Source organism: Delphinus delphis, chromosome 1, assembly GCF_949987515.2.
Source record: "Delphinus delphis chromosome 1, mDelDel1.2, whole genome shotgun sequence".
Classification (NCBI taxonomy): Eukaryota; Metazoa; Chordata; class Mammalia; order Artiodactyla; family Delphinidae; genus Delphinus; species Delphinus delphis.
In genome coordinates this window covers 45,584,637-45,611,715 of record NC_082683.1, presented here as the reverse complement: position 1 = coordinate 45,611,715, position 27,079 = coordinate 45,584,637, and the positions used below count along the sequence as shown (strand labels likewise).

The 27,079-nt window shown below is 49.9% G+C and overlaps 1 protein-coding gene and 1 pseudogene across 1 annotated transcript; one reads left to right on the top strand and one right to left on the bottom strand.

The window, feature by feature from the left end:
* Positions 1-1,826: 1,826 nt before the first annotated feature.
* Positions 1,827-27,079, bottom strand: CIMAP2 (ciliary microtubule associated protein 2). Its single transcript, XM_060003579.1, is given in 11 exon segments — positions 1,827-1,899; positions 12,212-12,345; positions 16,582-16,707; positions 17,767-17,928; positions 19,579-19,722; positions 19,857-19,994; positions 24,923-25,045; positions 25,250-25,284; positions 25,287-25,413; positions 25,874-25,961; positions 26,874-27,079. Coding segments are annotated over 11 exon segments (1,356 nt in total).
* On the top strand, positions 13,413-14,089 carry LOC132425324 (charged multivesicular body protein 4b pseudogene; annotated as a pseudogene).

Here is a 27,079-nt window from a genome sequence, read left to right as displayed (position 1 = left end):
GGTGGGAATGTAAACTGATACAACCACTATGGAGAACAGTATGGAGCTTCTTTAAAAAACTAAAAATAGAATTACCATATGATCCAGCAATCCCACTACTGGGCATATACCCAGAGAAAACCATAATTCAAGGAGACACATGCACCCCAATGTTCGTTGCAGCACTATTTACAATAACCAGGTCATGGAAGCAACCTAAATGCCCATTGACAGACAAATGGATAAGGAAGATGTGGTACATATATACAATGGAATATTACTCAGCCATAAAAAGGAACGAAATTGAGTCATTTGTTGAGACGTGGATGGATCTAGAGACTGTCATACAGAGTGAAGTAAGTCAGAAAGAGAAAAACAAATATCGTATATTAACGCATGTATGTGGAACCTAGAAAAATGGTACAGATGAACCAGTTTGCAGGACAGAAGTTGAGACACAGATGTAGAGAACAAACGTATGGACACCAAAGGGGGATAACGCCAGGAGGGTGGGGATGGTGGTGTGCTGAATTGGGTGATTGGGATTGACATGTGTACACTGATGGGTATAAAATTGATGACTAATAAGAACTTGCTGTATAAAAAAAGTAATAATAAAAAAAATTACTAGGATTTTGATTGGTATTGAATCTATAGATGAATTTGAGGGAATTGGCATCTTAACAACATTGAGTCTTTTGATCCATGATTATGGTATATCTCTCCCTTTATTTAGGTCTTCTTTAATTTCTCTCAGCAGAGAGAAATTTTATAGTTTTCACTGTACAAGTCTTATACCTCTTTTGTCAAATTTATACCTAAGTATTTGATAGTTTTGATGCTATTATATACGGCATTTTCAATTTTTGGTTGTTTATTGCTAGTGTATAGCAATAGTTGATTTGGGTATATTGATCTTATTTCCTGAAACGTTGCAGACTTATTAGACCTACTTGCACCTAGTTTGGCTTATCAACCTTTTTGAGGATTCAGTAGTATTTTTTTTTCGATACACAACATGCCTGTGAATAAATTCAGTTTTACTTCTCCCAAAACAGTCATTTTGACATGAGTGACAAAGTAACTTCTGTAAGGCACTCATGCTCTTAAGATTGTTTGAAGTATTTTTTATCATTATGTGAGCTTTGTGGCTGAGGCTGTGAGTCTGTCTCCTCTTTTCTAAAGACAACACACTCCTGCCATCCCACCCAATCTCTCACTGTCCAAAAACAGTGAGGGCAGAAGCTCAGGACATTGTGACCAACCCGCACAGACCCACATCTGGGCTAGACTGGCGTGCCCACGAGTTCTGACTTTGGGAGTGGAACTGTTTGTTCCCAATGGCTGCATGATTCCTGGAGGTCAGCAGCCTCCTCATGGCATTTGGCCCTGCTGAGCTTCCAGGAGCATCCTGGGATGGAGATGGAGTATTCCCAGAGAGGGCCTACAGCCACCTTAGGACATATGCTCCACTCTCCCAACTCTCTTTGGGTTTTACTGATCAGGGATCCAAGGACTTTGGCTTTAGAATAAAAGGGGTTCCAAGAGTGTCAACCACATTCCACCCCTTTAGTCCATCTGCTGTCTGGCTCCCATATTCATGTCAGTAGCCAATTCTCAGGATAATTGATCTCTCGTATCAAAAGATATCTGGCCCAGCAGACATCATGACCTCCCGGTAGACATCTCCAGCAAAAGTGATCCCACCACACCTCTCCCCTCTTCCAGGCATTCCCATGTGTCCTTTCTCCAAGACCCCCCTTTCCCACTCCTACCCTCCCATCCCCAGATCTGTCTTCAGGCCTTTGGGTCCTCCGGTCACTGCAGGCTGTCCTTCATGTGCGACTTTAAGGAATAGGATCTGAATTGTAATCCACAGTTGGAGAGCACGTCCCCCTAGTAAAAGGTGTGATTCTTTCCCTTTAAAAGACAGAGAAAGAGAAAATGGAACTGGTTCCTTGGAAGAGATTGAGCCCCCCACCCCTGGAGGGGCACCCACAAGGGATGAACGGGGTGCTTCCTAGGGGATCCTACATTAGTTGAGAGGCCAAAATTGATAACCTCTAGAGCCTTTCCAACAAAACAGCCTGGTTCTAAGGAGGAAATTCCTCTGCTATGCACCTACTTTGGCTCATCAGAGCCCCCAAACCGGTTTGTGAGAACTTCAAATACAAAATCCTAGCACCTAAAAGACCATCCCAATAGGGAGACTGAGGGTCACAAAAAGGAGGGAACTTGTCTGAGGTCACCCTGATGACCAGAATTCCAGCCCAGAGCCCCTGACCACAGTCTAACATCCCTCCCATTGCTCGGATTCTTTCCTAAGGGTGGAACCCATGAGGACTCTCTCTGGTTTCATCTCAGAAGCCATTTGGAAGGTGGCATTTTATAAGAACCCCTTGTTTTGTGTGTCCAACAGCATATACCAGCCATTATGGTGCACACATGTATGTGTTTGTTCATTGTCTGTCTTTCCCACCAAGACGTAAACTTGATGAAGACAGGACTTTGATGTCTTTATTGATATTTCCCCTATGCCTAGACTGTTTCAGGTGCTTGAAAGGTGGTGTCCACAAATATCTGTCAAAGGAAGGCAGGCAGGAGGGCGGGCTTACAGGGCCAAAGAGGCCTTTATGATGATCCGGTGGGTCTCCGTGCCTTCTGCTCTTCAGTCCTCCCCAGCCCACTGCCCCTGGCCTGGCTCAGAGCCTCAGCTCTCACCTGACACTAAGTCGGCCTCCTTGTCTCCATCCGGCCCCATCCCACTCCCCTACCCAACAATGCCACAGAGTACGTCTTTAAAACACAAGAGTTACTTCCCATTTAAACCCTTTTGAGGGTACGGAAGAAAATATTTGCACAATACATGTCTGATAAAGGATGTATGCCTGGAATATATAAAGGACTCTCAACACTTAATAGAAGAAAACAAGTAACCGTTTTTAAAAATGTGCAAAAGAAGAGATATGGAGGAGGTACATGAAAAAATGCCCAACATCTTGTCGTTAGAGAAATGCAAATTCAAACCACAAGGAAATACCCCTATTAGGATGGCTAAATTTGGAAGGAAAAAAAGCCTTATAATACCAAATGTTGACAAGAATGTAAAGCAATTAGATCCACATACATTGTTAGTGGGAATACAACCTTTTCAGAAAATAGTTGGGCAGTTTCTTATAAAGTTATACATACATTTATCAAGTGACCTCGAAATCCTACTCTAGATATTTCCCAAAGAAGAACGAAAGCATATGTCTACATGAAGACCTATATGGGACTGCTTATAGCAGCTTTATTCAAAATTGCCCAGACTGGAAACAACCCAAATGGCCCTCTCCTTGAAAGTGGATAAACTGTGGTATATCCATTCAAGAGAACACAAGTCAGCATTAGAAAGGGACAAACTGCTAATATAAGCAACAGTATGGATGAATCTCAAGAACACCATGCAAAATGAAAGAAACAAGATTCTACATACGGCATGATTCCATTTATATGACATTCTGGAAAAGGCAAAACTATAGGGCTGGTAATCACATCAGTAGTTGCCAGGGGCTGGGGCCTACAAATGGCACAAGGAAACTTTTAGGGGTGATGGTAATATCCTTTATCTTGCTTGTTTGGGTGACTAATTACATGACTATATACATTTGTCAAAACTCACAGAACTGGAAAAAAGATCTCATAGAGCTATATACCTAAAAAGGGTGAATTTTACTGGCTGTAAGTTTTACTATTATAAATCTAACTTTTAAAAAAATCCTTCTGTGGCTTCTCACAGGTCAGATAAAGTCTGAGCAGCTTAGCTTCACAATCAAGCCCTCTAAGGACTGACCTAACCAATCCCACCTGCCTTATTCTCTGCGATTCCCCTTTACACACTCCATACATCATCCGAATCGAACCATCTAGGGTTTTCCGGACAGGTCCTGAGCTTTTTGGCTTCCTTTCCTTTGTTCATGCTCTTTCCTTTGTCCTAATTTTTCTCCTCCCTGAAAGAAGTGAACACTTGTGGAAAGAACACAGCTTGGAACCCTGGGGAAGGGGGATTCTGTGCTGGATTTCCTAAGAGTCCCCCTTTCCTGTTCAAACTTCCAAATCTCCCACCAAAGCAGCATGCACAGAGGCCCAGGAGGTCCAAGGGGAGTGACCGGGTGTGAGCAGGTGGGGCGAGGACAGGAAGACTGGCCATGGTGAAGGCTATCTGTGCCTTAGCCTTCCTGGGTTCAAAGGGCCTTCTCTCCTGGTCTCACCCTCCAGAACGCTGTGGGTAAAAGAGTGGGGAGAGCATTCTGGGCATAGAAAAGTCCCAGGCCCCTCCTGCCCTCATCCTTCTCACACTACCCTGTAACTGTAGAACAGGGGTTGAGTGCCTTCCCCAGAAAGGTGGGAGCCACTCTGGGACAGAACTGCTGTCTGTCTGGTTCTCTTCTGCCATGTCCCAAGATGTGCCCGCCACATAGCAAGTTCTCAATTAATGTTTGAAGATTACATGCATGAATGCTGTTGCCTAGCAGCAGCTTTAGGAAATCCCTTTCTCTCGCCAAATTTCAGTTGTCTCAACTGAAAAACATTGAGAGCAATTCCTACCTTTTAAAGTTATCGTATACAGTGAATACATATAAAATCACTTTGAATATTATAAATATACTCTAGTGATATAAGAATTTATTATTGTTGTTATAAAAATGGATACTTATGATTTCAATGTCAGATTTCTGGACAAGGAATGTGACTTTAGTTAAAAATCCTAAAAAGTTAGTATGCCTACTGAAGTATTTAGGAGGAAGTATTGATGTCTGCCATTTACTTTGAAATTTATCAGATTGTAAGGTAATTCATAGATGGGTAGAAGGATGATCATAGATAGGTGATTCACAGATTAACAGACAGGAAGCTATGTCATAAAACAAGAAGAATAAAACATTAATGGTAGAATCTAAGTGATGCATATACAAGGGTACACTGTAAAATCCTTTCTATTTTGGTGTACGTTTAAATTTTTCGTAAAACAATGTCAAGTGAAAACACTTAGGAGAAATAAGCTTCTGCCCGATCGAACTGGAAGTTTCCTTTGCGTGGAGCACTGACTCATCCTTTAACAAATCTGCATTGAGCTCCTTCTACACGTGCCAGCCAGACACTGGAGTTTGAGAATAGAGAAGTTCTCTTTAGTAGGGACCACAGGCATGTGAATAAATAATTACAATATAAAGGGAAAGTGCTCCCAACTGGGAATGCACAAGAGGCTGAGAATACAGAGGCATTGTCTGGAAAAATCAGGGAAGCCTTCATATTTAAGCAGAGTTGTGGAGGATAAATAGGAATTTTCCAGACAGAAACTAGGAGAAGAGTGTTTCAAGAACAGATCACAGTGTGGCCAAAGCGTGGCCTGGCTGGAGTGCAAAGCGAGCATGTCCACACGGCCAGAGGGTGGCCAGATGGAGTAAAGAGACCAGGCTGTAACAGCCAGAAAGGTGACCAGGTGGAAAACTTGCTCCATGGGTCCATCAGCCACATTTATGAAGCACCTCCTATGTGTATAGCTCTAAATAATGGAAAGCAAAAGGCTGCCTTTCCACACGGGAGTCAAATCCCAGGCTGCCTCGCTGGAAGCCCAGAACCAGCGGTTTGGCAGGAAGAAGCAGGTGAGGCTTGGCAGTGACAGGTGAGAAAGATTAGCTGTCACTACACATTCCAGAAGGAGACTTTACAACTCTCCCACACACGCCCTCCCTCGCCTGGACTGAAGACAGCAAATTGTTCAAGGCCAAGTTGTGTTCCACACCCATGGCCTCTGCAAACCTGGCCAAGGAGGAGAGGCTGAAGTACAGGACCTGAGTCAGAGCCCTGGTCCCCGCCCTGCCTGTTTGGCTGCGGGCCTCTGAGCCATTTCCCCCACCTCTGCAGGCACTCACGTATAAGATGGGAAGACAGCCCTGACCATCGCTCTTTGCCTTTCTACAGCAGCCTCGCAGTCTGTGGACCCTACACTTTTCCATCCACACCCACACTGAGTCGTGGCCCGCATCCTACAGCCGAAGCAGGGATTGACAATAGCACATCAACATGGAGGAGTTGTGAGGCCCCAGTGAGAGCACCTCCATCCTTCCAGACTCTACTTGTTCTCATTAATTCTTTACTCCTGCCTTAGTTTTAAATTTATTTTGACGTTTTTAAACTTCTAGAGTAGAATGATTGCTTCTGTTGGTTTCAATCTTTCATATTTAATATTAAAAGCTATTAAAGCTATGAATTTTCCTCTAATGGGTGCTTTGACAATATTACATAGGTTTTTTTTGTTTTTTTTTTTTGTGGTATGCGGGCCTCTCACTGTTGTGGCCTCTCCCGTCGCGGAGCACAGGCTCCGGACGCGCAGGCCCAGCGGCCATGGCTCACGGGCCCAGCCGCTCCGCGGCATGTGGGATCTTCCCAGACCGGGGCACGAACCCGTGTCCCCTGCATCGGCAGGTGGACTCCCAACCACTGCGCCACCAGGGAAGCCCCTTACATAGGTTTTGATACAGAGTTTTTATTGTAATTAATTTCTAAATGGACTGTAATTTCAAACTAGATTTTCTCTTAGACCCAAGAGCTTTTAAGAAGACTACTTACTAGTTTCCAAGTACTTGGTTTTGAGGGTTATCCTTTTATTGTTAATGTCTTGTTTTATTGTACTCTGTTTAGAAAAAGTAACCTAAAATTTTCTATGTAGGGTGTTTTTAATTTAGATATTTTAAATGAAATTTTCTTAGAAGATTAACTTTTATAAGTGTTCCATGAATATCTGAAAATGATGTGGAGTAAAACACACCTATTCAAATCCTCTAAATAATTATTTACATGTCCTTGTCTGTCAAATTCTCAGGTCTATTAAGAATTCCCGGGCTTCCCTGGTGGCGCAGTGGTTGAGAGTCTGCCTGCCGATGCAGGGGACACGGGTTCGTGCCCCGGTCCGGGAGGATCCTGCATGCCTCGGAGCGGCTGGGCCTGTGAGCCATGGCCGCTGAGCCTGCACGTCCGGAGCCTGTGTTCCGCAACGGGAGAGGCCACAACAGTGAGAGGTCCGTGTACCACAAAAAAAAAAAAAAAAAAAAAAAAAAAGGAATTCCCATTATGATTGTGGGAGTTTGTTGCTGTTATTTTGAGTGCGTGAAGGGTCACGGTTTTTATAACTTCTTCATGGATTTCATTGTTTACCATGATTAAATACTCATCTTTGTCCCATTTAATATTTTTGCCTTGAATTCTATTTTGCTTGGTATTTGTATTACCACTTTTTGCTGTTGTTCACAGTTATCTGGTAAATCATAGCTAGATATATTCTTACATTTTATGTCTTCCCCTTTGTTGAGCTCCTATGCTAATTCATTTTTCACTTGCAGTATACCCCCCAGTAATATTTTCAGAAAAGATACATTTGGTATACATCCCAAATTCTTGTGCACCTCTATTTGCCCATGAATGATAGTTTGGCTACATAGAGAATTCTAGTCTCAAGTCTTTTTCTTGTGGTATAAACAGTGTTTTCTATCATTCATGTTTCAGAAGAGAGGCCCAAAACATGTCTGATTGTCTTTTATCTAGATCGTAGGTTATTTGTCTTCTTAGATCTGACATCTCCAAGATTTTTACTTTACTTTTGAAACTCAGAAATTTCACCACACTTTTAGTGGATTGAATGCGTATATTAACCTCCATCCCTCCTGAAATCTCACTAAAACAGGAGTAAAGGAATACAAATTTAAACTCATATACCCACAAGGACAAAAAGCATAGAAGCAGCAGCAGTAAGAGAGAATATTTAGGAAGTTGAAAAGCAGATGGAAGAATGGTAACTATGTTAGCATACCCAAGAAAGCTAAATCCTAAAATAGAAGAAGTTAAAGCTAAGAATTCCCTCACTCTAAAAGACCGAGGAATTGGCAGCACTAGGTACCCCTGGAATTGGGAGTGCACCAACACAAGGATATGGATTGAATGTCTGTGTAATATCAACCTCCCTCTCCACTCTCTGCAGCCAGATGAATACCCTTCATGAATGAAGATTGCAGAATTTATTCTCTGGAGACAGAGAGGTTCTCTGTACAGGATGATACCGGGAAGAGTTGATGTCACGAGTATCCTATTTAAAACAGGGAATCAAATGGGAGTTTGATCACTAAATATTGAGATCTCTAAGTTCTTCTCCCCCACGTAACGTTCTGGCATCCAGATTTACATCTCTCAGAAGAGCTTTCTCCAGCCAAGGCCAAGGGAAAAAGATCTAACAACACTGACACTGAAATTCCCCCAGTGAAAACACTCAGCTTGGTCATGCTATGGTGAACCAATGGTCAACAAGTGCCCCAGAGTCTCTAGTAGGATTTTCAATTAGACATGAGTGCACTGTCAAGGATCACCAGATATTTGAGAAAAATCTCTGATATGGAAGATTGAGGCCAAAACAAACACGTGAAAAAAAAAATTGAAACAGAAGGAGACTATGTCAGGCAAATTTGTCTTAATAATATCTTCAAAGGATAAGAAAGCATTGTATCCATGAAATATGAGCATGTTGTTACTAAAAGGAACATTCAGAAAACAAAAATAACTCTTAGAAATTAAAATATGAACTCAGAAATAAAAAACTCAGTGAATGAATGAGAGAACATTTCTCATCACCTGAAAACAGTCAGCAGCGCAGCTAATACTCAGGGCAGAACCAAGCACAGAACAGGTCTTTCAAATGAATCAATCCATGAAAGAGCATATAAGGAAATCCTTCTTCCCAACTTATGACTTACCTTCTGTGCCTCGTGGCAAAGTCCTCCTGACCCAAGAGTCCAATTGAGTTGGGGCTTCGTGAACAATGAACCTGAGTCCCAGTGAGAATCAGGCACCGGCCTGACCATCAGACACCCTCAGGCACCTGATGGTTGGCTTCCATTCAGTAGCATTCATAAGCCTTAATTACGCCCAGCCATGTCCTGTAGGGTATAAAGTATTTCCCTTTTACAGATGGGAAAACTGAGGTCTGGAAGACAAAGGGTGACTCTTGGCTAGAGATGGGTCCACAAGAACCCATAATTGGTGTAGTCTGCCTCAAGAGTTCTTGTCCTTTTTTTATTTGTTTTTTTCTAATTATAAAAATAATATATGTTTACTTTGAAAAATTCAAACATTTCAGAAATAAAACAAGGTAGAATGCAAAAGACCCCCCTGGTGTAACCATGGTCAACAGTCTGGGGCCTAGTCCTCCATGGGGTGTTGTCAAATGCCTGTGGCAATGCATTTGTTAATGGGATTGTTAGTCTCCTATTTTTTAATATTCATATGTATTTACTCTTTCAGACAAAGCTTATAATAAATGTATTCAATTCCCCCTACCAACCCCCTTACAATTTGATTAAAAATGGCACTAAATGTGTGCATCAATGGGGAGAATTACTATTTTTTCAATATTGAGCCTTTCCATCCATGAACCTGGTATTCGCTCCAGTTATTCAGGCCTTCTTTAACATCTTTTAGTAAAGGTTTATATTTTTCTCCATTTATGCCTTGAATATACTTGATTAACTTTATCCCAATGCATTGTATTGTGTAGCTCATAAGAATAGAATCTTTTTCTCAATTAAGTTTTCTATTTGTTGTGGCTGCAGAATCAAAGGAAACTATTTACACACTTTATTGCACTTGCTTCCTTACTTTGCAGTTTTAAAATGAACTCTCGGGACTTCCCTGGTGGCGCAGTGGTAAAGAATCCGCCTGCCAATGGAGGGGACATGGGTTTGATCCCTGGTCTGGGAAGATCCCACATGCCGTGGAGCAACTAAGCCTGCGTGCCACAACTACTGAGCCCGTGTGCTACAACTACTGAAGCCTGCACGCCTAGAGCCTGTACTCCTCAGCAAGAGAAGCCACCGCAATGAGAAGCTCACGCACAGCAATGAAGAGTAGCCCCTGCTCGCTACAACTAGAGAAAGCCCGCATGCAGCAATGAAGACCCCACGCAGCCAAAAATAAATTATTTTTTTTAAAAAAAGAGTGAATTTAAATAAATAAATAAAATGAACTCTCTTGGATTTCTTTAGGTAAACACACATACCATTATAAATTGTGATGATTTTGCTCTTCTTTACCAATATTTTTATTTCTTGTCTTACTACATTTGCTAGAACCTCCAGAACAATGTTGAATAATGCCACTGATATAGGCATCCCTTTTTTGTTCTTGACTTCATGAGAAACCTTTGGTATTTCACTGTCACATTTAATGTTTTTGGCCTCTACTTTCAAAGCTCCCACCCTCCTTCAGGGTGAAATGCCCTCCTGTTCCTCCCTGTCTCTATCAAATCTCCATCTTAGTAGTCTTTTCCTTGGGTCTTTGACAACAAAGGGTGATTTAAGCCATTGTAGTTTCTTTTCCTGGGTGATGTGCATTTTCAGCCTCTGTAAAGAACTTACCCCTTGTCCCCAATGTTCATTGCAGCACTATTTACAATAGCCAGGTCATGGAAGCAACCTAAATGTCCATCAACAGGTGAATGGATAAAGAAGATGTGGCACATATATACAATGGAATATTACTCAGCCATAAAAAGGAACGAAATTGGGTCATTTGTTGAGACGTGGATGGATCTAGAGACTGTCATACAGAGTGAAGTAAGTCAGAAAGCAAAAAAAAAAATCTTATATTAATGCATATATGTGGAACCTAGAAAAATGGTACAGATGAACTGGTTTGCAGGGCAGAAATTGAGACACAGATGTAGAGAATAAACGCATGGACACTAAGGGGGGAAAGCGGCGGGTGTGTGTGTGTGTGTGTGTGTGTGTGTGTGATGAATTGGGAGATTGGGATTGACATGTATACACTGATGTGTATAAAATGGATGACTAATAAAAACTGCTCTATAAAAAAATTAATTAAATAAAATTCAAAAATTTAAAAAAAATAAAAAGAACTTACCCTTGTATTAACAAGACGGAATTCGGCCAAGGCCTAGCGGCAGCTAAGGGCCCAGGAAGCCAGCACTTGCAACATACCTACAAAACATCATCCACAGGGCAGGGCACATTTACATGCATTATGGCCTTCAGTCCTTAAAGCAGACTCTACAAGGTGGTTATTTTGTTTACTCTCACTTTTCAGATGAAAGTCTGTCTCCAAGTAACATGTCCTAGGTCGCACAGCTGAGTAGTAGACACAGAATTCTAAGCCAGTTTACAAGGGAAATCCTGTAGCACTCACGCAACGGGAGAGGCCACGGCAGTGAGAGGCCCACATACCGCAAAAAAAAAAAAAAAAAAAAAAAGAAGACGACACAGGTCTACTTTGATAAAAATATTTAAAAGCTGGGGGGTTTTTTGTTGTTTTTTTTTAACCTCTCACTGTTGTGGCCTCTCCCGTGGCGGAGCACAGGCTCCGGACGCGCAGGCTCAGCAGCCATGGCTCACGGGCCCAGCCGCTCCGCGGCATGTGGGATCTTCCCGGACCGGGGCACGAACCCGTGTCGCCTGCATCGGCAGCGGACTCTCAACCACCGCGCCACCAGGGAAGCCCTAAAAGCTGTTTTTAAATATTTAGATCTGGTCCCCCAGAATCTGGTCCTCATGCTCTCACCAGAATTTCCGATGACAGAATGACAGAATTTCCAATTCTAAAGTCCATGTTTATTCATATTTTAACATTTCTGAAGTTGAGATTATATGGCAATTGATGGTATCTTAGGTCAATAAGACACGGCGGCAGCTAACATTTGCAAGCTGTTTTACAGTTAGCCACAGTATTCCATGCACTTTTTTCTTTAGGTTTCACAACAACTTCCTGAGGTGAGTTTTCCCAGCCCCGTTTTCAACACCAAGAAGCAGATTCCATGTGGTGATGCCATGCAAGGTAATCCTAGACTGTGTGGGTTGTGGGTGGAGGAGCTAGCCTTGATGGAGTTCCTTTTCTCCTTACCACCAACTTTAGACAGAATATTCCATTTGGGTCTCCACCATCCCCTGCTCATTGACAGCTGAGGGAAGTGAGGCTCAGAGAGGTTAAGCGATGTGCCCCACCTCACATAGCCAGTAAGCATCAGAGCCAGGATCTGAACTCTTTCCACTGCCACAGCTGTTTGCCTGGCACTAGGGGCAGCAGCTGTGCTCCCATGGGAACCAAGCACAAGATGCTGGAGCCCCCAGCCCAGCCCAGGGTAAGCCCCTCTGTGCCCTTGCCCCTCTGCTGGAGCTCCAGTGGCACTCACTGCATGAGCCTGTCCCGGGCTGGGTCCGAGAGGTAGCGCTTGGATCCACCCATGAACAGGGACCGGTATCGCTGCCGATGGTCCTTTGTCTCCATCAGCTGGGTGTTGAGGTAGCGACCCACACCCACGGGGTTCTGCACCAGGGAGAAGAGGCAGGACGTTAGCAAGCTGGATGCCTGGCTTGGAAACCTGATCTCAGGCCTCCTCCCCTCCCTTTAGGCTCCTCCTTACTCCATCTGCTACACAATGAACCGTGTTCCCCAAAGGGATGTGGAAGTCCTAATCCCCAGGGCCTCAGAGTGTGAGCTTATTTGGAAATAGCTGCAGACGTAATCAATAAGATGAGCTCATACCGGAGTAGGGTGGGTCCTTAATCCAATGTGACTAGTGTCCTCATAAGCAGAGACATACAGGGGGAAGATGGCCATTCAACATGGAGGCAGAGGCTGGAGTGATGCACTTACAAGCCAAGGAGTTCCAAGGATCGCCAGCCACCACCAGCAGCTACAAAGAGGCCAGGAAGGATTCTCCCCTACAGGTTTCAGAGGAAATGCGGTTTTGTCGATACCTGGATTTCAGACTTCTGGCTCCCAGAACTGAGAGAGGATAAATTTCTGTTGTTTTAAGCCATCTAGTCTGTGATACTTTGTTAGGGCAGCTTTAGGAAATGAATACACCATCCCACCCAGAAACCCGGGTTGTAGTACAAGAAGCGCCAGTGGAGAGGTTCAGAGAGGAGATGTAGCCTGTCCAGAGTGACGAGTGAGGGCAGGAGAATGGCAGGACAGGAAGCTGCCGCTTGTAGAGAATCTGTCCCAGGGTCAGACTGGGTCCCCAAGCGAAGACTCTCTCCCCTTGGAGGAGGTGCAGGCTGGAGGTGAGAAAAGGAAGAATGTAGGGACCTGACCGTCTGGACCTCACAAGAACCGAGCAGGGCAGAGGGTGTGGGCACACTGGGGGCCAAGGCATCGCTCGGGAGACAAGGAGGTGGAGTGGAAGAGGGAGAGCTGGGGTGTGGGCCTGCGGGATGGGGCAGGGGGAGCTTAGTAGGAAGGCAGGTTCCAAGCAAGATGTTCCCAGGGAAACCAGGAGAAAGCCACAGCTTAAAAAAACACAGCTGTTCAGGAGGGCTGCGGCGGCAGGGGGTGGCAGGGCGGGGAGCAGGCAGTGCAGGCTGGCACGTCCAGCAGCAGCAGTGTCAGTGTTTGGGCAGCTGTTCGGGGCTGGAGGGGGTAAAGCCGGCAAGGGCGGCCCAACCCCCCCACCCCCCGGGAGGCCATCCAGAGGCTTTGGAACACAGAGGAGATGCTCAGTAAGAAGTAAGAATTCCTGGAGAAGAAGATAGAGCAGGAGCTGATGGCCGCCAAGAAGCACGACACCAAAATCAAGCGTGCTGCCCTCTAGGCACTGAAGCGCAAAAAGAGGTATGGAAAGCAGTCGGTACAGATCAACAGCACGCTGTCAACCATCGAGTTCCAGCGAGAGGCCCTGGAGAATGCCAACACCAACACCGAGGTGCTCAAGAACGTGGGCTATGCCACCAAGGCCATGAAGGCTGCCCACGACAACACGGACGTCGATAAAGCTGATGAGTTAACGCAGGACATTGCTGACCAGCAGGAACCTGCAGAAGAAACTTCAACAGCTATTTCAAAATCTGTAGGCTTTGGAGAAGAGTTTGACGAGGAGGAGCTCGTGACAGAATTAGAAGAACTAGAACAGGAGGAACTAGACAAGAATATGCTGGAAATCAGTGGACCGGAAACAGTCCCTCTACCAAATGTTCCCTCTATATCCCTACCAACAAAACCCACCAAGAAGAAGGAAGAGGAAGACGACGACGTGAAGGAATTGGAGACCCGGGCTGGATCCACTTAACCGGTCCAGTGCGGGCTGGGCCCAGTCTGATGGCCTGCGCGGCGGGCAGGCACGTGCGTGTGCAGGGCAGGCAGGTTCCATCACTCTCGAATCTTCCTCCAAAGCAGTAGGGCAGCATCACTGCTCACTCTGCATAGCATGGTCTGCACCCAGCGGGACAGGCAAGGGGCGGGGGAGGTGCCTGCTCTTTATAATGTTGACTTTCTGTAAAATAAACTGTATTTGCAAATCCAACATTGAGCTTCTGGACTACACTGACTCCACTGCTGAACCTCAATGGATAGGGTCGACCGTTTGCAGTTGAAATGACCTGAAAATGTAGCCTCTGTCCTTTTAAGTCAGCTGACTTGTCACACATCTCTTTGTAAGACTTGTATGGTACTGGCAGGAGTTGTTTTGTATTTTTTTAATAAATTTATTTATTTTGTTTAATTATTTTTGGCTGTGTTGGGTCTTCGTTGCTGCGCCCAGGCTTTCTCTAGTTGCGGCGAGCGGGGGCTACTCTTCGTTGCAGTGTGCGGGCTTCTCATTGCGGTGGTTTCTCTTGTTGTGGAGCATGGGCTCTAGGCACGCAGGCTTCAGTAGTTGTGCCACGCGGGCTCAGTAGTTGTGACACACGGGCTTAGTTGCTCCGCGGCATGTGGGATCTTCCCGGACCAGGAATCGAACCCGTGTCCCCTGCCTTGGCAGGCGGATTCTCAACCACTGCGCCACCAGGGAAGCCCAGGAGTTGTTTTTTAAAAGCCATAAGCTTTTCCTTGTCCTTAGCTGTAATAATGCATCTGATTTTGGTTTCCTTGAGAGCTGTATTTCTGTCCATCACCTGTGTACTGGCCCCTGTGTTTCCCACTCTGGCCCACTCCTCACTCCCACTCCCCTGGTCTTTTTGGAGTTTGTGACACTGATTTGAAATGGATGGTGTTCTCTTGAGAGCGCGTGAGATTGTTAGAGTTAAGTCCCAGCTATACATTTTTCTAACGTAGCTCTAAGGTCCTTGTTGCTGTTTGTGATAACTGATAGATAACTCATACATTTATAATCAGATGAAACTATGGTTTGCACTGTCTATTAAATATCTCAATTAATTAAAAAAAAAACAGCAGTTCAAAACCAGGCAAAACTAACCTGCACTACTGGAAGCCAGGAGAGGAACCACCTGACAGGGAGGGAGGTTGGGGGGTGGCCCTGGGGTGCTGGAAACGTGCCCTTCAACCCTCTGGGGGGTGGTTACATGGTGAGTCCATTTTGTGACAATTCATGGAACTCTTCACTTAGGACTCATGCTCCCTTCTCTATGGTTATTAGACCCCAGTAAAAGGTGGGCTTAAAAAATGAAGGACAGGAATGAGAAACGGAATGAGGCTGATGACCAATGCCATCTGGTGCATGAAGAAGGCAGGCACATGAAGGCAAGAGCTTAGCTGTCTTACACAAACACCAACAAACCGAAGATTACGTCATATATGGGGGATGGCTGCCTCTGGGGAGGGGGGGGAGAGGGGAGGGGAAGGAGAGGGGAGGGGAGGAGAGGGGAGGGGAAGGAGAGGGGAGGGGAAGGAGAGGGGAGGGGAGGAGAGGAGAGGGGAGGGGGAGGAGAGGGGAGGGGAGGAGAGGGGAGGGGGAGGAGAGGGGAGGGAAGAGAGGGGAGGGAAGAGAGGGGAGGGGAGGAGAGGGGAGGGGGAGGAGAGGGGAGGGAAGAGAGGGGAGGGGGAGGAGAGGGGAGGGGAAGAGAGGGGAGGGGAGGAGAGGGGAGGGGAAGAGAGGGGAGGGGAGGAGAGGGGAGGGGGAGGAGAGGGGAGGGGAAGAGAGGGGAGGGGAGGAGAGGGGAGGGGGAGGAGAGGGGAGGGGGAGGAGAGGGGAGGGGAAGAGAGGGGAGGGGAGGAGAGGGGAGGGGGAGGAGAGGGGAGGGGGAGGAGAGGGGAGGGGGAGGAGAGGGGAGGGGAGGAGAGGGGAGGGGAGGAGAGGGGAGGGGAGGAGAGGGGAGGGGAGGAGAGGGGAGGGGGAGGAGAGGGTCCTTGCTCAACCAGAGATGAGAAATGGGCCAACTCCCTGAGCTGCCCCTGAGGCCTCAAGACAAATATGAAGAGAATGGAGGGAGCATTTCCCTAGAAAATAAGAGAGTGGGATGGCTCTGGGTGATGTCCATTAGCACAGTGGTTCTCAAACTTGTCCCTGGAACACAGGATCAGCATCACCTGAGAACTCATTAGAAATGCAAGTTCCCAGGCCCCACCCCAGGCTTACTGAATCAGAAGGTCTGGCGTGGGGCAAGCCCTCCAGGTGAGGCTGATGCCCGCTCAAGTTTGAAAAACCACTGCCTGAGAGAAATGAGACAGTGGGAGTGGGTGTTAGTCCCTGGTAGAAAAAAAAGAGGTAGGATGGGCTCCCTCAGAGCATCAGTTCCCAGGGGTAAGGAGAACTTGGGGCTGCCTGTAGAATTAGGAGAGTGTTCCCTGCTTCTCACTGTCTATCCCCTACCCAGACGCACTCACCCAGGTTCCCAGAATCATCGGGGAGGCCTTTATGCCTATCCGCTTGGGAGACAGCAGGAACGGTGGTTGGTTGATGTGTTTGCATTCCTTCTCTGGAGGAAGCCACATACCGGGACCAGACATGGCCTAGAGGTGAGGAACAAAGGCTGAAAGCTTGGCGAGGTCTGGTGGTGGTCAGCCTGGGGCCAGGCCTGATGAGGGCTCTGGGCAGCTGACCTCACACCCCTGGCAGCCCTGAGACTTGAGCCAAGGATGGTAGGAGGTACCTGGCCACCTCCCAACTTACCAGGAGCCCATCCTCTGGGGGTGAAGGGGCCCTGCGGTACTCTCATGACCCCTGCCACCCACTCTATGCCCACCCATCAGCCTGAAACCTCTTTCCAGGTTCCCAAGGGCTCTCCCGGTCTGGCAGGGTCCAGAGAGGTGCTCCAGACCCCAGTCTGGGGAGCAGAAGCCACACGGACTTTGCAGCTAAATGAGCTGGGCTCCAATCTTGGCTCCTCCCCCTTGCTGGGAGCCTGGGCAAATCCCTTCCTATCTCTGGGCCTCAGTTTCCTTTCATGAAATGCAAAAGACAATCCCTCCCTCCAGGGGGCTGAAATGTGCCCTCCCCAGAGCAGGTGTTCAGGAAATGTTGGTACCCTTTTTCATTCCTCTGGACACGCCCACCTTCCCAAGCCCTTAGCAGTTCCCCCCCTGGGGGGCAGAACCTGCTTGGGGGTCGACTAATGTCCAGACCCTACTGCCGGAACCCCAGAAAGGAGCCCACCGCTCCCCTAAACAGAACCGGTGTGTGGCCTTCTGTCGGGCAGACCCCTTATTCACACTTGGTCCCGCTCCAGTTTTCCCCTCATCCTCTCTGCAGGGGAGGGAGGGGCAGAGATCAATGCCCACTGGGCACTTCCCGGGTGCCAGGCTCCATGCTATAGGCTCTAGTACTAACCTCAATGAATTCTCACAGCCACCTGGTCGTGCTCACGGGACAAGCATGTAAACAAAGGCTCAGAGAGTGACAGACACTGATCCAATGTGACTAGTAAGTACAATACCAGGATTGGGAACCAGGTGAGTCTGGTACCCAAGGGTGACCTTTCGGCTGAAATAGCCACTTCCACCCCACCCTGCCCCCGCAGGAAAGCCCCCTTCCAAGAGAAGAAGGAAGGAAGGCCATAGGGGCACAGTGACTAGTTTTGGGGGACACTGGCTAAGTGTGGCCCAATAAATTCTTTCTGGAGGGGCTTCCGGGTTGTGGGGAACTTTTGAAAAAACTCCACGCTTCTTATTGTGACATGAGTTAAGTTCTTCCATGAAGCTCTTGAAATTCATCAGTTCCCTGGGCCGTTTTTTCTGAGAAACAGAGGAGGAAAAAGAATATGTTATGTCAGGAAAAGCAAGAGCTGCGATGCTGGACCCTTACCACAGTCAGAGACAAGCAGTGATCCAATGAGGCATCACTCTCCCCCATGCCTGCCACTGTCCCATGGCCAGGCCAGTCCACCCTGACCTGGGCGACAGAGACGAAGCCCCCCAGCCAGGGGTGGGGTCAGTCTGATGGGGTCTCTAACAGCCCCTCCTCCGTGCGGTGCCCTGCAGCCCAGCTTGCCTTCATCCATTTCTTCTTTCTTTCACTTGTTTCGTGGACATTTACTGAGTCAGGCACTGTTCTAAGCAGGAGCGATAGTCCAAATATTTAAAAACCAGTGTGACGGGGGAACACTCAGGATTCTTAGGGCAGCAAAACTACTCTGTATGATACTATAATGGTGGATACATGTTATTATATATTTGTCCAAACCCATTGAATGTACAACACCGAGAGTGAGCCCTAATGTAAACTGTGGGCTTTCGGCGATAATAATGTGTCAGTGTCGATTCACTGATTGTAAGAAATGTTCCCCTCTGGTGCTGATTACTGATAGTGGGGGCCTGGGCATGTAGCGGGGACAGAGGGAACATGAGAACCCTGTACTTTCTGCCCAATTTTGCTGTGAACCTAAAACTGCTCTTTAAAATGTTTATTTTTTAGATAACACAAAATAATATCCTGTGGCCTGGGCATTGGCTCTAGGGCCTACGGAGCGTCTGAGGCCCCTGCTCTGCTGACAGGACACCTTCGTAGCTGGTCATGGGGAGGCCTGGGAAGCCCCAGGGAGGAGCCAGGTTGCAGGGCTCATTCAGTGGCTGTTTACCCACTGGTCCCAAAGAATTTCAACATTTCACCACCGCCACTTCCTAGCGCTCCTGATGCCTTTACCACAGCACCCACTCCCTGCTAACATTCTATATTGTTTTCACTTGCGATTGTGTTTCTTTTTGCACGAGAAAGTAAGCACTTACTAGAAAGTAAGCACCACTGGGGCAGGTTCCCCTGCACTTAGACGATTACCTGGCCCAAGGCACACATGAGTGAAGGCACAGTAGAGACAAAATAAACAGTTAGACAAATACTTAAGTCCAATTACTATGAAAGCAAAGCCCACAGTGCTAGGGATCACACAACAGGAATTTGACTGGTGCAGGAAAGGGGGGCATCAAGCTAAAATTCTACCTCAGCTTCCCCTCCCAGCCCTCCAGTTCTCTGCCACTAACCCACTCAGCTTAGCTGGGTCTGAGATGGCTGGGAAGTGTCTCCCAAACAGCAGGACACTCAGGCCTGCACCATCTAGGTCCCTGCAGGCCTGGCAGCCTGTCTCCCATCCAGGCCTGGTACTGGGGCCCCCTGCACCTCCCCTGCAATTCGTGCTGGTACAGAGGAGAGGGGACTGGAGGTGAAGCCAGACAGATGCCGTGGGGTTCAATCCCGGCTCTGCCCCTACCAGCTGCGTGGCTAGCCTCAGTCTCCTCCTCTAACACAGGGCGCCTTACCCTGCCCTAGCTGGGAGGGGGGAGTGAGCAGGCTACGGGAAGAGTCCTGCGCAGAGCCTGGCACACAGGGTGCCGTGGATAGGTGAGGCCTGTTTTCCTGCCAGGAGAGGCATAGCCCGCCTGGGCACACACCCGCACAGAGTAATGTCCATAAGGCTGAAGCTTGCTTTGGTCACCCAAGAAAGTGTCATAGAGGCCGCGGGTGCCCATGGATCGTGCCAGGTACGTCTCGATGCCACTTTTGAAGGTGTAGGTGCCCAGTGCCAGACTGCTCCCCTGGAACAGAGCACAGAGGACAATCCCTGCAGGTCCATCACCCCTTGGGGCCTCAGTTTCCCCATCTGCCCTGGAGTCCCCCCTCCAGGTCTGCGCAGCGAGGTGGGTGAGGCCTGGCCAGGGTAGGGGGATACCTGATGAGCCAAGGGGGGCGGTTTGTTGGTCATCCTGCACATGAGGCCCTTGGAATGAGACCGGTTCCAGGCACTCTCCTCCAGCTTCGTGTACGGGTTGCCCTTCTCCCCATAATTTCCAGGGCCTGGATAGTAGTTCTGGGGGCAAGAGGGAGGGACATAAAGGCTGTTAGTCCCACGCCTTGTGCTGCTGAGCGCACCTGAGGAAGAGATGTCCTCCAGAGGGTAACGGGATTTTCAGAGTCCCTGTGTGTTAACTGCCCCCCAAAACACACAGCACTGTGGGCCTGTGAGCCTCTGCCACTGCTCAGACCTTCAGTTCCAAGTTCAGACTTCACTGGGGCCCCACTGGTCTGTCCAGCTTATCCCTCACTGTTCCCTTCCTACATCTGACGCTTCAGCCAAAGTGAGGTCCTTGCTGGTCCCCAAACCTATGCCATTCTGGCAACCTCCTCGCCTTTGCTTGCTTGTGCCATTACAGCCCTTCCCGCCTTCTTGGCCTCGGAAAGTTCTTCTAATCCTGCAAAGCCAGCTCGAATGCCATCTCTCCTGGGAATGAAGGCTTCCTTCCCTGATCACCCCAGACAGCTGCTTGCCTTGGTGGTCTCGGAAATCCCAACCACTACACCCCTGTGTTATAGCCCTACGTTTACATGAATGGGTTTCCCACTGTGCTGTGAACAGCGCTGCGACCTGGAGGGATCTGGAGTCCTGGGTTCGAATCCTGACTCCACTGCTTCCTAGCTGAGTGACCTCGGGCATATGCCACTTACTCCTTCTTAGCCCCATGGCCCACATTTCAAGCACAGGGTTAGTAGAACTTTCTTCCAAGATAATGGGGATGATATGAAATAACGTCTATAAAGCCTCTTGCACGTGCCCAGCCCCTAGTGGGTGCCAACACCTAATAAGACAGGGTGGGGTGGCTGTCTCGGTGGGGCGGGGTAGGAGAGAAAGAGGTAGGAGAGGTTGAGAACTGTGGCTGGAAGGAGGATCTGAAGCCTCGACGGCCAGGGTCGGAAATATGGCCTTTGTAGGTGGAATGAGAAGGGCCACCCTGCAGTACAGGTGGGTGAGTGGGTAGCCATCGTTGGGTCAAGACCCGGCAGGATGTTTTCTGCTGCTTTGCACCTTTTAGCCACACGGGATCGCTGCCACTCCACATATGGCTCAGCCCTGACTACCTCCAGTCCCTGGAACCTCCCAGGAAGCAGCCCAGAATCAAGGCCTGGCAGAGAGGGTGGGTAGTCAGGCCGTGGCAGGCATCAGGTTCATTCACCCTCAGAGGAACCAGAATGCACATTGCCTCCTTCCAGGGCCCAGGGTTTCCAGGTACGTTCAGGAGAAAAGCCCCAAAGTAGGAAGGTGGGTCTCAACATCATGTGCCGGCTGCTCTACTAGGCTTAATATCTTGGTCCTGGAGACATCCTGATGAGATCAGATCAGTGCCACTTGCAATCAATAGATGGGGAAACTGAGTCTCAGAGAGGCAAACCTTGTGTCCAAGGTCCCACCTCCAGAAAGGGGCAGCACAAGGGTTCTAACTTCAAAATCCATGCATGATCCTCTGAGCTTCTACTGTTTCCCAGGCACTGTGCAGGCACCAGAGGTGGGAGAGAAATAAGCACCACGGTGTCTAGGGAGACCTCAGAAGCGAGGGTTATAACAAAGGGGTGGAGCTGCTGATCCCGGAGCTCACAGACCAGGAGGAGCCCAGTGCCGGCACTCTGTTGGCAAAGCCTCATCTCTCCCTTCAAACCTTCAGGTTCAGAGGTGCAGCAACACACCTGGGCTGATGTGAATACCCCTGACTTTAACTAGAATGTTATGTTTCAGGGCTTCTGGGACCCAGGCAGGAGTGCTTAATTCTGGGGGAAGTGGGAATTGTCATTTACAAGATTTCCTTTTAGGTGGACCTTGAAGAAAGAGTCATCTTCCCAGAAGATGAAGGGGTGGGACAGGTGTCCCAGGTGGAGGGGGCCATAAGAGCACCTTTGAGGCAGTTGGGAGAGGTATACTGGGAAGAGAATGGGAAGGCCTTGAAGGCCAAGCGGGGCATCCAGACTTGATTCTGGGGCATGAGGACACTTAGGAAGGCAACTGGGGCAATAGTAAGTGACCAGGACATCAGTCCTGGGGGCGCCCCTGGGTAGGGGGAGTGTGGCTTGGGCTTGGGCAGAGGTCAAGGGGATGGAAGGAGGAGGATGGGAGACAGAAGCACAGACACCCGTGACTACAGGAGAACAAGGTGCCCGTGGGCCTCCGGCTCTGGCCGCTGGGCGGTGCCATTGCCCAGGAAGAGCAGGCCTGTGGGAGATGCTGACATCGCAGGAGCAGGGCATGCAGAGTTTGAGGAGCCTGGAGGACCCCGGCGTGGGGATCTGAAGCCATGTGCATGGAGCCTGGCTGCGCAAGAGAGAACACCCCACAGAGGGTGGTGGGGAGGGCAGGGCCTGGGAAAGAGAAGCCATGGAGGGAGGCTGGCGGAGGAGCTCCAAGGACACAGAGCCCAGTGTCCCCACAGCCAAGGGAGGGCAGAGCGTACTAGGAGGAGGATGGAGGCAGAGCCCAGTGCCAGCACAGGAGGCGCTGGCTTTGCAGGGGTGTGCTTCAACGGCCCATCCGCTCTGGGGAAGGGTTCACAGGACCCAAAGCAGGCACCCACAGCTTTGGCACTGGCGCTGCGGAGGCCCCCATGGAGAAGTCAGCACCCTGCACAGGTGGCATTTGTAGGCCTGTCCCACCCACACTGGGGGGACAACTGGAGGGACCAGAGGCCAGAGGAGGCCATCAGGTTCCCAGCCCAGAGCAAGATGGTAGCTGAGAAAGTCAGGCCTTGGATGTGAGCTCTTCCCGGGGCTGCCTTCTGCCCACTGGGGCAGTGCCACCTCCTTGAACTTTCTGTCCAGCCCTGAGCCCAGGAGAGTGGCTCGGGGAAATCCCGCAGGGCCCAGTGAGGTTACTGCAGGAGCAGATGTGGGGACCAGAGAGAAGAAGAGACAGCTGGAATGGAGGGACAGGCCGTGGGACCTTCACCCTTCTCAGCCAACCTCGCAGATGCTCCAGCGCTGGGGACCGGGCACAGGAGGAAACAGACAGCATCTGATTTGTTCCCCCAACTCCTCTGCCTTCAGTGGGGCTGGGCTCTGCCATTAGATCCTGTCCTCCACGGATGGTCAAGGAACAAACCAAGTGAGCCCAGCCTACGGGTCAAGTGCAGTTGTTACGTGTGGACACCTTGGACTCAATCCTGCCTCTGCCGCTTAGTAGCTCTGTGACCTTGGGCAGTCACTTAACCTCTCTGTGCTCGTTTTCTGTCTGTAAGTGGCGATGACAGTGCCTGCTTCACAGGGCTGTGGTGAGGACTACATTCATTAGTACACTCACGTGCTTAGAACAGTGCCTGGCACATGGCAAGTGCTGTATTAAGTGTCGGCTATTATTACTTTAGACTTGAAGGAAATCACTCATTTTTCAGTGCCTCCAGGCAGCCCCTCTCCCCACAGTGCAGTTACAGCTTCTGCACCTGAGGATGCATGTGCACGTCCCCTGAACGTGGCAAGGAGTAATTCCCAGGCTCCACAGAAGGCTTCACAGTGGTGAGGTGTGGAGGAAAAGCCCTGGCTTGGGGTTTGCCCATTTGGCCCACTGGGGCAAGATGTATATCCTCTCTGAGCCTCCAGGGCCTCGTCTGGAGTGGTTATAAAAAATTAGAGTGTTTTGGAGAACCAGTACTTAGTAGGCAGGCATAGGCATAGTCCACAAAGACTTATCACGTGCCAGGCGCTGCTAGGACCTGGGGATTCTGCAGCGAACCAACCGGGCAGATGTGGTCCACCCTCAGGGGCTGCTGTGCTCTGGGGGAGAGACACTGAACCCACAGCCACAATTGGGGCTCCTGGGAAAGGGAGATGGCCCCTCATGGGTTCAGGTCAGACCTCGGAGCTGAGAGCTGAGGGATGAGCAGGGGGTCCTTAGGTGAAGGGGCCGCTGGGGGCGGAATGGTACTTCTGGTAGAGGGGAGAGCAGGGGCAAAGCACAGGGCGAGTGCTTTGCCTCACTTTGAGGCGTGAGGAGGGCAAGGGTGTCCAGCCCAGGGAGCGTGAGGGGCAGGGGAGGAGGGGTGGCACTGGCAGCGTGGGTGTGACTCCCGCCTTTGCCCACACGACCCTATGGAGCCTGAACCCCACTCATCCCGACCCACACCGATGCCACGGCAGCCCTCCCGCCACCCCCACTTCTCACCACAGTCACCTCCCCTCTGGATGCCTCCGATCCCCTCCCCCACAAGCATGTCACTCAGTACCCCCCCACACACACACAGCAAAACCCTCCTCCGCTGTCCTCCCACAGCACCTGGAATCAAACCCGAGGCCCTCACCTTGCCAGAAGGGCCTCATGTCCTATTCCTCACCCCTCTGCTCTTGCCTCCTCCCCCCTCACTCACAGATTCCGTGAGTCTCCATTGCTCACCTACCACAGGTTTTGCTCGAACACCACCTCCTCCCAGAAGTCTTCCCTGACTACCCTATAAATGGCACCTCATCGTTCGCCATCTCTCCCTGTCTCATTTTTCCCCATGGCCCTCATTATATATGATTTGCTTCTCTGTACCGTTGTTTCTACCACTAGGACCACAGCTCCACGAGGGCAGGGACCTTGTCTTCATCACTGCTGGATCCCCAGGGCCTGGAACAGTATGTGGCACTAGAGGGCGCTCAACCATTATTTACTGGATGGCTGGATGGCTATAGATATGGAGGAGTTTGTTGAGCACCTAATGTATGCCTGGCTCTGTGCCAGGGACTCAAAGATGAACCAGACCCATCCCTGCCGGCAGGGAGCTCCTGATCTGGTGGGGGAGACGCAGAAACCTACGACAGCCAGTGGGCTGAAAGCTGTGGAACTGGAAAGCAGAGGGGCTGTGGGGTCCCAGAGGGGAGCCTGGCCAAGCCTGGGAAGAAGAACGGTAGGAGAAAGGGCGCTTCCAGCCCCACCCAGGCTGCATGCTCTTCAGACAGAGCAGAGGGTAGGAGGGATCCCACCCCGTGTATGAGAACACCTACCCCAATGAGTCCTCGGAAGCGAATCTCCCCGGAGCTGAGCAGCCCCCGGGTGCTGCCCGGTTTCTCCTGCAACTCTTCTAAGAAGTCGTTGGAGTTGTAGGAGCCAGACCCCAGCTCTTCCTTCTGCCCCAAGAGAAGAGAGCAGAGTTGAAAACTTTACACTTGGGAGTGTCCACGCGGGCAGGAGCCCAGGCGAGGATGTGTTCCTTAAAGGATGAGGTCTACCTGGGCCCGGGAGGACACTGCAGGCCACCCTGGGGGCAGGCAGGACCGGGCAGGAGGACCTGGCACCAGCAGTAGGGCAGGGTGGGGCCCCAGGGGCCTTACCTGCTGCCGCTTCTCTTTCAGGATGGCCCGGTACGGAAGTGGGGCAGCTGCGTCAGCCAGGTGGCTTCCTGGGCCTTGGCGCAGCCTGTGCCCACCTCCTTCTTCAACTTCTTGATGCTGAAGCAGGTCTCCTTGCAACCATAGGTCCCAGGTCCTATGTGGGACTGAGTCAGAGCACAGTCAGAGCGAGGCCAGCCACACCCACGAGTCCACCCACAGAGTCCACCCATCCTCTCCAAGCTGTCACCCTGACCTGGGAGTGGACAGGCAATACCCCTCTGGGGGCCCCTCCCCCAGCCCCGAGCCTGGCCCTCAAGGTGCAACCATGACATCCTCTGTCACTGGCCCCCTTACACTTCAGAGAGAGCCCGCAGCCAGTCTGTGCAAGAGCTGCAAGTGGAACCCAGGTCTCTGTGGATCCGACCCATGCTGTTTTCATTACAGTCCTGCGTTTATCAAACACATTGAGGCCCCAGCTCTGATTCAAGCTCTGAGCTGTGGGCTGAGGGCACGGAGGGGTGTGAGGCATGCCCCTTACACAGATCAGCTCATCTGTCACGGGGAGGGACTCGGAGGGGCAGTGGCCAGACCATGTGGGAGACTCGGGAAGCTATGCAAACTCACCACATCCACAGAGTAAACCCTGGAGTACGGGGCCTCCCTGAAGGCGCTGAACTTCTTCTGGTTGGGATAGACAGCAGAGACGTCAAACCTGGGAGGGACAGATGCCCAGTGAGAGGCACCCAGCCCTGATGAGGGCAGTTCTGGGTGGTGGGGGAGTTGGCATCCCACGGGAGGTGACTTTAGAGCTGGCCCATGAAGGATGAGCAGGGCTGCTGCCTCCTCAGGGTCTTCGTCCTTCCAGGTTCCCTCTCCCTAGATTCCATCCTTGTCCGGTTCCCTAACCCCCTGCTGGGAACCTTTACTCAAAATCACCTTCTCAGTGCAACCACCAGCCGCACCGCCCCCTGCACTCGCAGGCTCCCCCTCCCCACTTCCTTTTTCTCCATAGCCCTTATCACTAGCCAACATTTTATATCTTTTTCTTTTTTTGTTTATTATCCACTCCCATCACCCCTCCCATATGAAGGCAAGCTCATGAGCAAGGGCTTTGCTGTTTTGTTCACTATTTTATCCCCAGATGCTAGAACTGTGCCTGGAACATAGTAGGTGATATATATATATCACCTATCACATATATATATATATACACACACACACATATATATACACACACACACACATATATATATATCATATATATACCACCTATGATATGATACATATATCATAGGTGGTATATATATGATATACACACGATATATGTCATACGTATGAATGAAGAAAGACACCTGGGTTGAAATCCTACCCATGACTTTTGGGCTGAGTGACCTACTATGGGCCAGGCCACTTGGCCTCTCTGAGCAGCACATAGTAGGTGCTTCTGAAATGATTTTAAATAATAACGGTGGTAAAAGACTCTGGGCCGGGAAGTGCGGCAGGCAGGAGAGGTATAGAAAGTCCCGCCCCCACCCCTCACTGCCAGCCCTAGGCCCCCCCCGCCCCCCCCCCGCCCCCGCCCCCCAAGGGAGCCCGTGAACCAGTTGGTGGCCATGGCGCTGGCCCGCCCGCCGCGGCGAGGTCCTCGCGGAACTCGACTGTGGGAGTTTTCCGCGCCCGCCGGCAGGCCAGACCGGCTTCTGCCACCGCCGCCACCGCTGCCACGGCAACCCAGGCCTTGCGATTTGTGATCGCCACAGACCTGTGCGCTGCGCGTTTGCCCGCGCTGCGCCCCTGCAGGCGCGCCCGCAGGGTCCCCGACTTTTCCAT